At 36.1% G+C, this 14239-nt stretch overlaps 1 protein-coding gene across 9 annotated transcripts in view; it reads left to right on the top strand.

Moving 5' to 3' along the window:
* Nucleotides 1-14239, top strand: part of psd3l (pleckstrin and Sec7 domain containing 3, like) — a 649947-nt gene that overhangs the window by 621193 nt on the left and 14515 nt on the right. For all 9 annotated transcript variants that reach the window (XM_051929574.1, XM_051929571.1, XM_051929573.1 and 6 more), the window contains 2 exons: nt 1529-1686; nt 9507-9651. In XM_051929574.1, the coding sequence (XP_051785534.1) occupies nt 1529-1686; nt 9507-9651 (303 nt within the window). The remainder of the gene's footprint in view (nt 1-1528; nt 1687-9506; nt 9652-14239) is intronic.

The following is a 14239-nucleotide window of genomic DNA, read 5'->3' as shown; positions in this document are numbered from 1 at the left end:
TCTCATATTTCAAAATGGAAACAAATGTTATTACTAATACTGTGCACTTTTTTTGATTTTATGCACCTCGAGATGTGCCTGGGTCAGATGTGAGCAAAACGTTTATTTTTTTTATTTCAAATTGGAAAAAAACTATTGCTACTACCTCAAATTCTGCTCAGTTATAGGTTTTTTTTTTGTTGTTTTTTTTTATACATTTTTGATGTGCATGTGTCAGATGTGACCAATTGTAACAGTGAAACAATGAATACCCATTACTTGTTTTTAAATACATTTGTGTTGATTTAAAATTTGTCATTACCTGCTGTTTACCGGCTACTGAAAATTAAATTTCTTGGTTTGAAAATCTGGCCCAACTCTAATTGTAGTTGAATAACCCTGCCTTAGTTCTTGCAGTAGAAAAAGTAGATTTGTGACATACATGACAACAACTGGGGGTTTCACATACTCAAACGTCAAATGACTTGGAAAAGCCTTGCATTTCAATGTTTTAAAGACAGTTCAGAATTGAAAATAATGTGGCCAACTGTGTTTTTCATACCAAAATGACATCAGGAAATACAATTTAAATATAAACTCCAAACCAAATTATTGTCACTATGTACGTGTAGGAACTTTTAGAAACAAATAAAAATGCACTGTTTGCTTTCATTTGTAAGTTGCATAAAATATTCAGCCCTGCTGTTACATATGTGTTTATTAAAACATTCCCCATTGATTCTATTAAAGAAAGGCACAAAACTTGCATTGTAGTAAGCAGACTTTTAACCCACTGGACTATAATGGTGAAGAATCTGATATTAAATACACTTCTAAAAATGTGTTGATATTCTTTAAGATGTATTTATAATTACATTTATAACTGAACTGTTTCATTTTATACAGTTTGTCTCTCTTCTTAATAAGCCATCGAGCATGTCCACTGAATGTCCTCCATAATGAGTGTATCAGGTATGACAGACCAGGAGAAGAGCCAATGGCAGACCCTGGGCACACGGGAGAGATTTTATTTTCAGCTATCTTGGGAGCACTTTGGCATTCCCAGAATAACTTGACTTGAAATGTCTGAATTGGTATATTGCCATTCAGAGCATAATCAGGACAAGCAGATGGAGAATGAAGTAACATTTTCATTCAGCCACGTCAGTTTGCAGTAGTTAGGCTTTGTTGAATTTCCCATACTGTTTAATACAATGGTAGTTTAGGTTTCCGAATGTTCATGTCAAATATCTGACTGTTTACACCAGTTGTTGTCATTTATCACAGACGTATTTTACAATACAAGTTTGAAATCTGGAAAATGTAATTGTATTCATGCTGTATTCCTTTAAAAATACTTTTGCTAAATAGTATTGATTATTTCTTTACATTCTTCACTGAAAATTCCCCATACCTCACTGTTTAGTATTCTCTTAATTTTTCAAATATTTTTTCTCTATTTTAGTACATCTTATTTTGAAATGTAACAAAGCATAACTTACTGCAGTGCTCATCTTGCAAAAATCTATTTTTTCACTCTTTTGTTTAGGGTGAGTATAAACCTGAGAAAGCCCTGTCAGAAGAAGATTTGAAAAATGCAATCAGTATCCATCATGCTCTGGCTATAAAGGCAACAGACTATGAAAAGAGACCCAATGTGCTGAAGCTTAAAACAGCCGACTGGAGAGTCTTCCTTTTCCAAGCTCAGTATGTATTTTGTCATTTAGTGAAAAATTTGTTTTTTTGACGAAATATTATTGTTGTGTCTGATTTGTGTATGGATATGTGGGTAGGTTAAGGAGCTTTACTTTAAGAAAATCTAATTTCATGCTCTACTTGAAATATAAAATGAAAAGCCATTTATCTCACTGTTAGACACTTAAGGCCGCCATTGTTGTTTCGCAGTATTTTGTGGTACTAAAGCAAGAAAGCACTTATCAGTAAAACCAGCTTTAGCCCTCTTGAGAATCTATTGTGTTTCTTTTGATTTGCAAGTTAAAAACTGCTGTTTCTTCCTTTTGTTTACTAAATGTTTTGTTCATTTTTTTTTTTTTTTTCAACAAAATGTTGGGATCTACTTTGATATACATGGTAAATCAAAGCATTTTGTTTACCATTACACGAATTCTTACAAACATGGAAAGGTTTCATTCATTTAGACTTGAAATATGGCAGGGTTGGATTTTCCTATTGTTTTCCTATATTTTATATTTGGTCTTTCACCCCTTAATAATCTAAACTTTCCTATTCAAGATTACAGTGCCAGGCTGGGGTATTGAAACAATAAATGGATTTTCTAAAATATTAAGACTTGAGAAAATAAAAAAAGATAAATAACCACATTTTGGAAATATGTTTGGGGTTTTATTGCCAAGCCATTAGTATATTCATAATGATATATACAATTCAATCAGTTGCAGTAATATATTTGCTGTGGTGCGCATTTTGACTTTTCCCCATCAGAGTGTGGATGCACTTCTTTGTGGTGGACTGTAGCTCTGTCCAGTCATGTTTCCTCCCTTCTCTGTCTTAATGCTGGCATGTTCATCACCATCTGCAACTAGAAGTTGGATTGCAGATTTTAGAATATTTTTTTTTTGTTCGTTTGTTTTTTTCTACTTACATTTTCTTAAGAATTGCTTTTGAAATGTACAAATCTGCTTTGTTGAAATTCTAATGCAGTGCTGTCCATGAGGTCAGAATTAGCTGGTCAAGACCTTTCTTTCTTTTGATATTTTACAGTTTATCCCACAACCATTTTAACATTGGAAGACAGTCAGGATGCAAGGTCAATTAATATACAGATTTCTAGACAACGTTTTTGTATGAGATACAAAAATTATAAATTTGATTACATTGTGTAATAGAAACACAGAAGCAGCGTTTTGTCAGAGCCCTTGCCTGGCTTTTAAATCTTCTTTTTTTCTTTATTTAATTATTGCTTCGGATATACAATTTAAAGAGATTGTTATCCATCCATTATCCAACCCGCTATATCCTGACTACAGGGTCACGGGGATCTGCTGGAGCCAATCCCAGCCAACATAGGGTGCCAGCACACACACACGCACACCCACACACCAAGCACGCACTAGGGACAATTTACAATTGCCAATGCACCTAACCTGCATGTCTTTGGACTGTGGGAGGAAACCCATGCAGACACGGGGAGAACATGCAAACTCCACTCAGGGGCGAACCGAAGTCTCCTAACTGCGAGGCAGCAGCGCTACCCAGTGTGCCACTGTGCCACCCAAAGAGATTATTATTTTCATGGGAACGGTTACATATGCATTATTTTCACGTTTACTTTAAAACTTTAGTAAAAACAATATTTGGAATGAACTTATCTTCAAGATCGCATATAATTTTGATTCCGTGTTTGGACTTGCATCATGACAATGCAACGTATAACTGCCTGTGAGTGCATATCATTTCTTCTTCACTTTGTCATTGACATGTCATCTAGGACATATAAAATTATTGTCCTGATAAAATTTACAAGAGCTGAGAGTGCAGGAAGTGTGTCTGCCAAAAGCATTCACACGACTGAGGTTAGATGACCGTGGTTTGAAAATAGTTGTAAGTAGGGCGTGACTTGAAAGAATCTCACGTTAAAAGTCTCCATCACACAGGACTTCATACCGTGCCAACATTTTTGGAATGTTTTAATTCTCGCTGGCAACACGAATTAGATGATCTACAAGTCTCCGACTTAAAGTTTAAATCTGAACAATATATTCAATCTCTTTTTGCTGTTCCGTTATTTCACTGAGTAATAATTTCCGTTTGTTTGCGCTAATGCAATCTTTCCTATTCTTTTTTTCAGATTTTCGAATTTTTGTTCTTCCATTATCTCTAACCTGCTGTGCATGTGTACCTCGCCAATATCTTTGAATTCTTTATGAAGTTCTACTTCGTTATCTACTCTTTGTCCTTTATTTCCGGCCCCGGGCGTGGTTAAATCTCTTTCTCGCAGGACATACAAGTGTCAATCCAAGACATGTTTCGTCTCCTTCCAAGATTTTTTTTTTATAATAGAGAGAAAAGTACTTTGAAAACTGTACTGTGTTATTTAGCATAACATTTTCTGACTTCCACTCATTGTTGCTATAATTAACTACAGTTCCCTACACAAACTTTACATTTTAAATGGATAGAAGTATTTTTTCTTCGTTTTAAATAAACAAGACAAATAACAAACCTGAATTCATGTCTGTCTGCTTGGTTCTTGAATTTCCTTGTACTGCAGTCCTGATTTGAGTTATGTTGATAATGCAGTGAAGATTTTCACTTTCAGTAAAAAAAATGCATTAACAAAAAAATTACAATTTCAGCTGTTACTTGTTTCATTAAATAATACCTGCTCTGACATTTTTTCTGAAAGTTTAAAGTTAAAATCATTTCTGCATTGGTTTTAAAAAGTTATGATACTGTTTAAGAAACAAAAGAACAAAGCACAGTGAAATGGAAATAAGTCATTACTTTTCATTTTCAAAGTAAAGCTTGTCATTTCAGTATTAGCTTTTAAATGTACTAATAGGTAGTGAATTTTTTAATAAGTAACTCATCCTTTTCACACTGCTAATCATTTGTCTCAGCCTTTTCCAAAAGCAAAGATCCATCCATTCATTTTCCAAACCCACTTATCCAGGCCAGTGTCACAGGGCAGCTAGAGCATCTCCCAGCAGACATTGGATGCAAGTCAGGAACAGAAACCGTATTTCAGTAGGAATTTTGTATATTATTTAGGTTTATAGCATATTCTCTTTTTTCCTGTCATTCTGTGATTTTAGAAATAAATTGTACTTGCACCATGTAAGTAACCACTAATACTTTACATTTTTTTTCAGTTATTTTAAAATCATTTTGGATCTCATACTTAAAGGTGAATGTCCACAGCATTCACTTTTAGCTTTGAAAAAGGCTACAAAAATTGCCATGCCTTGCAGAAATATTTACAGCCTACTCAGATATTTTGTAGTCAAAACACACATGGTTATACAGGTTCAATAAATGAAAGAAAAGCTGATTGATAGTTGTTTTGTATGGCACTTATTAGTTACTTTTCAAGTAATCAAGTTGTTTGTATTATTTAAAAAGAGATATGTATAATAAAACTTGTTATATTGTATTAAAGTAAGGGTTTTCTTGTAGAAAGCAGCCTTAATTTGTTAACATAGTAAAATCTACAATAGTAATAGAACACCAATCAAGAACCATCCAAAGACAGGGACCTAAAGTTTGGAGATTACAAAGTTTGTATTTTAGTGTGTTCTCTTGGAAAAATGAACTTCATGTCATCACCATGTCCACCTAACCATTCATCTGACTTTATAGAGTACAGTGGTGTGAAAAACTATTTGCCCCCTTCCTGATTTCTTATTCTTTTGCATGTTTGTCACACAAAATGTTTCTGATCATCAAACACATTTAACCATTAGTCAAATATAACACAAGTAAACACAAAATGCAGTTTTTAAATGATGATTTTTATTATTTAGGGAGAAAAAAAATCCAAACCTACATGGCCCTGTGTGAAAAAGTAATTGCCCCCCTTGTTAAAAAATAACCGAACTGTGGTGTATCACACCTGAGTTCAATTTCCGTAGCCACCCCTAGGCCTGATTACTGCCACACCTGTTTCAATCAAGAAATCACTTAAATAGGAGCTGCCTGACACAGAGAAGTAGACCAAAAGCACCTCAAAAGCTAGACATCATGCCAAGATCCAAAGAAATTCAGGAACAAATGAGAACAGAAGTAATTGAGATCTATCAGTCTGGTAAAGGTTATAAAGCCATTTCTAAAGCTTTGGGACTCCAGCGAACCACAGTGAGAGCCATTATCCACAAATGGCAAAAACATGGAACAGTGGTGAACCTTCCCAGGAGTGGCCGGCCGACCAAAATTACCCCAAGAGCGCAGAGACGACTCATCCGAGAGGTCACAAAAGACCCCAGGACAACGTCTAAAGAACTGCAGGCCTCACTTGCCTCAATTAAGGTCAGTGTTCACGACTCCACCATAAGAAAGAGACTGGGCAAAAACGACCTGCATGGCAGATTTCCAAGACGCAAACCACTGTTAAGCAAAAAGAACATTAGGGCTCGTCTCAATTTTGCTAAGAAACATCTCAATGATTGCCAAGACTTTTGGGAAAATACCTTGTGGACTGATGAGTCAAAAGTTGAACTTTTTGGAAGGCAAATGTCCCGTTACATCTGGCGTAAAAGGAACACAGCATTTCAGAAAAAGAACATCATACCAACAGTAAAATATGGTGGTGGTAGTGTGATGGTCTGGGGTTGTTTTGCTGCTTCAGGACCTGGAAGGCTTGCTGTGATAGATGGAACCATGAATTCTACTGTCTGCCAAAAAATCCTGAAGGAGAATGTCCGGCCATCTGTTCGTCAACTCAAGCTGAAGCGATCTTGGGTGCTGCAACAGGACAATGACCCAAAACACACCAGCAAATCCACCTCTGAATGGCTGAAGAAAAACAAAATGAAGACTTTGGAGTGGCCTAGTCAAAGTCCTGACCTGAATCCAATTGAGATGCTATGGCATGACCTTAAAAAGGCAGTTCATGCTAGAAAACCCTCAAATAAAGCTGAATTACAACAATTTTGCAAAGATGAGTGGGCCAAAATTCCTCCAGAGTGCTGTAAAAGACTCATTGCAAGTTATTGCAAACGCTTGATTGCAGTTATTGCTGCTAAGGGTGGCCCAACCAGTTATTAGGTTCAGGGGGCAATTACTTTTTCACGCAGGGCCATGTAGGTTTGGATTTTTTTTTCTCCCTAAATAATAAAAACCACCATTTACAAACTGCATTTTGTGTTTACTTGTGTTATATTTGACTAATGGTTAAATGTGTTTGATGATCAGAAACATTTTGTGTGACAAACATGCAAAAGAATAAGAAATCAGGAAGGGGGCAAATAGTTTTTCACACCACTGTATATCCAGAACCAGTAAACCAGAAAAAACATTGTTACCATTTAAAAATGTGATATTTGAGAAAAATTATTTAATTAATAATGATTCATCTTTTAACCATTTTCTTGATATTCATGTGTGTTTGTTCCATTTTGTAATTTAAATGCTGTATGTTTAATCTGGGCTGTCTTAAATTAAATATGTCAAGAAAATGTGCCTTTTCATTCTTCCCAGGGGTAAAAATCTGAGGTCTTGTTTACTATAGCTTTTAGTAGAATCTGTCCAGGAATAACTTTTTGTGTTTAAAAAATTAAGGATTTAATGCAATCTTTATGCTATAGGGCAGGTCTTCTGCACCATGATAACTAAACGTCTCTCCAGGGTATTTTGCAAATAAAATTACAAAAGGTTAATTATGCAGCAGCCCTTTAAACCGTCTTTAGCAAAATCTAATAATGTCTTACAATCAAATTATATGTAGAGGCAAGAGGCTGCAAATTTCACAGAAAAAGTAAAATCTTTTAAATGTGAGTCATCATGTATTTGATGTCTGTGACCAGTAACACACTATGAGATAAAGGAGTTTTTAAACAAAACTTCGGATATAATGCGATACTTGCAAGAAAGAATTTCATTATGACAGAATTGTTCACCATAATATCTTAGTTATACAATACAATACAATTTATTTTTGTATAGCCCAAAATCACACAAGAAGTGCCGCAATGGGCTTTAACAGGCCCTGCCTCTTGGATATGTTGGTCGCTTTTCCAGTCAACCCTTAAGAGTCCTTTCATACAAAGATAAGCAGTTTTTTTTTCTTTTTCAGAAAGGTGGTTTCAGGTTTATTGATAACTCACAAGCAATTGTAGTTATAATGTATATTGTGAAAAAAGAGCCTAATCACATTTACAGTCAGTAGGAAATGGTTAATCAGGAATATGTCACATGAAATACAAATGAGGTAATTATACTGTTAAAGTTAACATTTCCCAGTGAATTGTTGTATCTTTGGGCTTGAGGAGTCATGACCTGCTGAAATCAATAAATCTCTTCAACATTGCCAAAAGAAGATACAGGAAAATATGGCACAGAGAGCACATTTAGCTTTCTTAGTGCTGGCTAAGCACTTAACTTCCTTTATTGATGACTTATATAGATAACCTCAGATGAAAACAGAAGGCGGAAGCTAGTGAAAAGCATAATGTATTACATTAAGTTGAAAGGGTGTCTGACAATACCCCATTGGAGGAGCAGGAGGAATTTTTCTAGTCATGGTCAGTAGTATGATGTAGATGACCTTCTTGTTCCAAAGGACACTGTCAGCTATTTTTTGCTCTTAGGACAATTCTAAAAACACATCAAGTAAATATTGACACATTTTCAAAAAAAAAAAAAAAAGAAAAGAAAAGCACATTCTAATCTAATTCTAAATCTAATCACATACTAATTCTAATCTATGTTATTTATCATAAGAGATGTCATTTTAATCCTCAGTATTTTTTAATCTATCCTAAAATTATTATCACAAATAAACTCTTCGTAAGAAATGTCACTTTTACTTTTATGAAAAGCTAAAAACCACACTTTTTCATCCATACCTAAATCAGTAACAAAAGGATACTCGGGCAATAGTAAAGGAATTGACTCTAAGCTTGAGAAAGCACCATATCATAAGAAGAAAACTTTTTCTTTTTTAATTGGGAAATTCAACCAAATCAGTTTCCTCAGCACCACTAGGTTCAGGTTTTTTGCCCAAGCACTTTCTACATACTGAGAACAAATGTTATATACTGATGTATATTTGTCTTATATACTGATGTTTTATGATTATCGATTCATTAATACATATTCTTGTGGAAATTTTTATTTTATTAGCTGAATTATGGAAAAGATCTTCCTAATAAAGAATGTAACATTATAAGGCAAATAAGGAGAACACTCAAGAGGAAAATTTAAAAAAAATGTAAAAGTAGAAATTTTATATCATAAATTAATTGGATTGTTTTCTTTCATTACTCAAACTGGGGTAGGAAAGCTAGTGGCTTTAGTTTGTGAAGTCCTGTTCCTGTTTTGTTGTTCAATTCCCTACTTCTAAACGATTCCCATTTAGGAGAGAACTTCTGATGATTAAACACGGATGTAAACAGTAAATCATTTAAGTAATAACCATCATTGATGCCTGTGTCCACTAATCAGAGTTGACCAGCCTTTAATTAAATAAGTGATTCTTCTGGCTAAAGCTGAGCAGAAGTAGTACCACCCTGTGATCTCAAACAAATGCACATACCTATTTAGAGAATTGGAAAAAAGAAATGATTTATTCTGCCAGGTTTATTAATATGCTAGAAAATATAAACGTTAAGCTGAAATTAGTCAAGAGATTGTGTCACGTTCACACTAGCTCATGTTCTTACTTGCTCATTGGAGGAGAATCAATTGATTGTCATTTGCATTAAAGTGGAGTTTCTTTTGAGACTTTGCCCATATTTTTATTTTCTAAATGTATTATATTACTATTATGAGTTTTATTATTTTTGATCAAAGGGCTACAGTTTATTTATTTCTCTTCCTTTACCTATCAGGAGTGCTGAAGAAATGGAAGTTTGGATACGAAAGATCAACTCAGTGGCTGCCATGTTCTCTGCACCATCTTTTCCTGCGGCAATTGGTTCACAGAGGAAGTTTAGCCGGCCTCTGTTACCAGCAACTACAACAAAAATGTCTCAAGTAGGGAAAAAATCTTACAGCTACAATTTTTTTACTATATAACTAGATTCATTTTATTGAAATGTATTGTTTTAGTTTGAATAATGGAATTGTTTTGCTTTTGTTTTTCAAGTATCAGAAAGGTTAATTGCATGAGTTGGTTTTTCACCTAGCAGGTTAGGCCACTGAAAATGCTGCCTTTAGTCTCAAGCCCTCACATGAGTAACAACAAGCTCTTCTGTTCGGGTTTGTTTATCTCTAATATAACACAACGTGCACCCAAATATGCAAATTAATGGGACAGAAAAGCCATAAAGCAAGCCTCCACTGGTAACCTTAGCTTTGCAAAATTCCTTTTTTAAAATCTTCTCTCTTGTCATGCTAAATATATGCTGAATAGATGTCTATGATTATACTGTTTACTTGGTGTGCAGTCTGTTATGTAGAATAATTAAGTCCATGGCCAAACTTAGCTTTATAAAGTTCATGCTGAGCAAATTAGGATATAAGTTTGTTATACTGCTTTCTGTATGTGTTTGTGTATTTTCAAAGAAAATTGACACTTAACACTTGTTTTTGCCATGGAAAACTAGTTGGCACAATTAACACAATGGTGGAATCTTTACACACAACAGAGTTTAAGGTGTTTTGAGGACCATCCAATAAGCAGTTCACGTCTAGCCAAAAGAAATCCTGTGCTTGAGGAGAGCTTGTCAATGTGAGACTTCAGAGGGCAGTGAAAGGAATTCTACATAACTACAGATGGACTAAAATAATTAAAATATGGTAACATTAAGAGGAGTACAACAGAATACACAACTTGTTGACTGTTATCCTAGTTAAAATGTAAAATGGCTTACTTTGTGTTACACACTTCCGTGGAAATAAGGGAAGATGCCTGTAAATAGGGAAGAGGAAAACAAATATCCAATAATTATGGAATCTCAAAACATTTCTTACACCAGTTCTTGGTGTACACAAATGATAAGACTAAGTCATGGTGACTGTCACATAACATAATGAAACCATATGTTTGTTGGTGGGGGTACTATGATGGTTTGAAGCATGTTAACCTTGCCTAAGTTTCTTTAATGTGGATGGTCAAACATCAGAAAGGAGCTTCTTGGCATAACCAGTTTTGGACAGTGTCGTTTTGTTTTGCATTTGATCTGTTCTGTGTTAAGCATATTTCTGAGTTTATTTTCAGTATTGCTTGTATATAAGGTGAATAAAAGTAGATCAAAATTATATGTTTGAATATTTCTTAGTAATAATTGGTGCCTATTTAAAATGCAAGTGCATACAGTACATTTTTCCTAAATAATACTACTGCTTCTGCTATGTAAAGAAATGTCTCATAATTAAATATCTAGCACAATCATCCTTCCTAATCTAATTATAACTATTTAAGGTTGAAAACCGGAAAACTGAATACAATACACCCCCAAAATTCGCAGAGGTTACGTTCCTAGAGCACGCACGAATTGTGAAAAAAAGCAAATTTTAGATGTGGTTAAAAACATGCCTATTTTTGTAGTTTAAACTCTAAATATGCCCCCAAAACACTTCAATTTCAAACTCAGCCTAATACAATACCTAAAAATAAAGAATGTAAAGGTAAACCTGTATACAGTACTGTACTGCTATGTCTCCCGCAGTGCTAGAATGTAAAATACCGATATTACCGCTATATGTACTGTAATTCATGCAAGTGCATTTTCATTGCCAGAAGCCTTAGAAGGTGCAGGGCGTTTCGGTGGCATCTTGGGGCTTTAACCCTTAAACTGCCACATGTGAATTTCCCATTGGGATTAATAAAGTATCTATCTATCTATCTATCTATCTATCTATCTATCTATCTATCTATCTATCTATCTATCTATCTATCTATCTATCTATCTATTTGGGGGTTAATGCATCCCTGGTCGGCAAATACTTTTTTGCTGCACTTTTTAAGTAAACGTTACAATTCACTTGTTTCTCTCTCCCAGACATCCTCTGCTCCTGTTAGGGGTTCTGCTCCTGTTGTGCTCTCCTATGATGTTTGTCTATTCTTTAATCGAGAACTAACTGCATGCTGAGGTCGTTTTACTTCTGAAAGAGACATGTTTGTTTGAAGTGTTTGAATAAAAACAAAGCAAACCGGTAATCAAACAGCAAATAAAGAACGTAATGAAAACAGAAAACAAATCAAATAAATGGAAACAACAATGCCACCCCTGTTCCCCTTACGGCAATTACACATTAAATACAACAAAGCAAAAAAAAAAACACACACAGTAAATCATGAAAAACGTTCAAGAAAAACGGCAACGGATGAAATGTAATGATGAAAATAGATAGTCCAGAGATCCACACGTTGAATGGGAATGTAAAGATAGTCCTACCGCTAGTTCCTGAAATGGTGAAGACGGGTGGACGAGTTCAGGAGCGCTCCTTTCTTTGCAGGATGGTCATGAATCCACTTACAGTCCTCATGTACATAGGCAGACGGCAGACAATCCAGATGCCAACCACGAAACAATCCAGGACAAAACGAATAAGTACAGGTAACCCAACAGAAAGTAGAGATAGAGGAACTTGAAACACAAATTACAAAAACTTTTTTTTTTTGCTTTTGGTCACTGGCCCCCTTTCTAAAAGCCGTGCTGACATCCTTTGACCCCAACAGCCCCAGCACCCTTAGCAGAAGACCAATCAGAGCCACTGCTGGGAGTTGCAGTTTCAAATTCTATTGGCTACTTTCACCATCCCAAGCCGTGTTTTCCTCTACAGTTGCTTCCTGTTCTCTCTACAGTACAGTATTGCCACGAAAAAGCCATAAAAATTGCGGAGGATATTTGCGGTTTCCGCTAACAATTATTAGTGTGGGGAACAGCCCGGACACAGACAGGTTGACACGATGGTTTCGCCACACAAACGTTTATTTACATTATTTACATTCATCTTAGTGCACAATACCCAGTACCGCAGCACCAATCACCCCTTAAGTCCTGGCCAAAACGCAATGCCTTCTCCAAGTCTCTGGTCCGCTTCCGCTCCTCTTCAACAAGCTTCGTCCTCTTCCACCCGACTCTTGCCCATGACTGGAGGGAGGCGGCTCCTTTTATACACCCTGGATGGACTCCAGGTGCATCCTGAGGAGCTTCAGTAGCCACACCCCTGTGTGGTGGAAGCTCTGGCGGTGTATCCGGAAGTCCTCCGGGTGTCCCCAGTCCTCTTCCCCCCAGCACTTCCAGGTGTGGCGGAAGTGCTGAGGTCCAGGGCTCCCAAGGCATCGGGGCACCCCCTGGCGGTAACCACGGGCCCCTACAGGGTAGAGATTCCAAGCTCTGTACCCGTGGCCCCCACAGCAACCAGGGAGGACGCCCCCTCGTGTTCTGGAGGAGGCACAAGCCCTCCTCCGGTCCTCCTGGGCATCCCGACCGGGCATGAACCCCAGCCGGTTACCACAATAGGTTCTAAGGAAAAATCCATGAATGACTGAGGCCGCGAACCCTGAACCGCAACTTCGCGGGATCTACTGTATTAAAAAACTATTCACTATTATTTTAATTGGGAAAAATAACAGCATTGCCAGCCCTGTCAATTTTCCCAATCACCAAAACACTCTTGAGCCCCTATATAACCATCAGCCTTCATGTCTTCATGAAATTAAACAGTTCATTCATCAATTACCTAATTAAAAATCTGTTAATGTGATCAGTGATTCCGCATATTTGCCTGTATTTGGGATATAAGAGAAAAAACTGGGTCTTTACTGCTCTCGTGCAGATGGCTCACCTCCCTGGACAACTATCGTGATGGGGTTGTCTCATAGCAAAATGTACTGATGAAATTTGTGTACCAAAAAGAAGAAATTACGCTATCTTTTTAACTGCTTTCACTTTGACTTTTTCAAAGGCCTTTTCAGGAATACAGAGATAGTGATAAATGCAGCAGCATAAGCATGTAATGGTAAGCAAACAATGGGCCAAGACTGGTAGCAGGCAGCTCAAAGCATGTGGATGACAATGGCAGTAGGCTTGTTTATGCAGGCAGACTTGCACGGCTTGATTTTCATCAGATGAAGTGTATCTTTTGGCATAAAACCAGTCCAGATACCAAATATGTTGTATAAAAATTAGATAAACGAATATCCAATAAAGAAGAATGTCTTTATTAAAAGGCTTTAAATACCAACAAACTTTATGTCTTGATTATAATAAACATAGGCCAAAGTGCATCAGTTAAGCTTTTTATTTGCATTTACATACAATGCAAAAAGCCTCTACTGCAGTCTGTTTGTCTGTTTGCATTTAAAAACTCGTCTCTCAGAGGACTTCAAATTATAGAAATTTTCCACACTTATTCCTCATGGAAATCTGTAAAGGAAAGATCAATTTTCATTGAGATTATCTCGAATGGAGTGTGCTGCACAAGTTTTTGAAATCTATAAATCTCCAATTGAAAAGCATTGGTGAGTGAAACAGAGGAACATTCTCCATGACTTCAGTTATGGATGAGTTTACTTTTCCTGTTAACAGGTCACTTCAATGTGTATATTTTATGCATTTTTATGTTTGCTTGTTCTACAGAGGTTTCTAATGTGTTTTTAGCAGTCAAATAA

Source organism: Erpetoichthys calabaricus, chromosome 7 (assembly GCF_900747795.2).
Source record: "Erpetoichthys calabaricus chromosome 7, fErpCal1.3, whole genome shotgun sequence".
Classification (NCBI taxonomy): Eukaryota; Metazoa; Chordata; class Cladistia; order Polypteriformes; family Polypteridae; genus Erpetoichthys; species Erpetoichthys calabaricus.
Note: the sequence above shows the minus strand (reverse complement) of the source record. Positions and strands in the feature narration are given on the sequence as shown.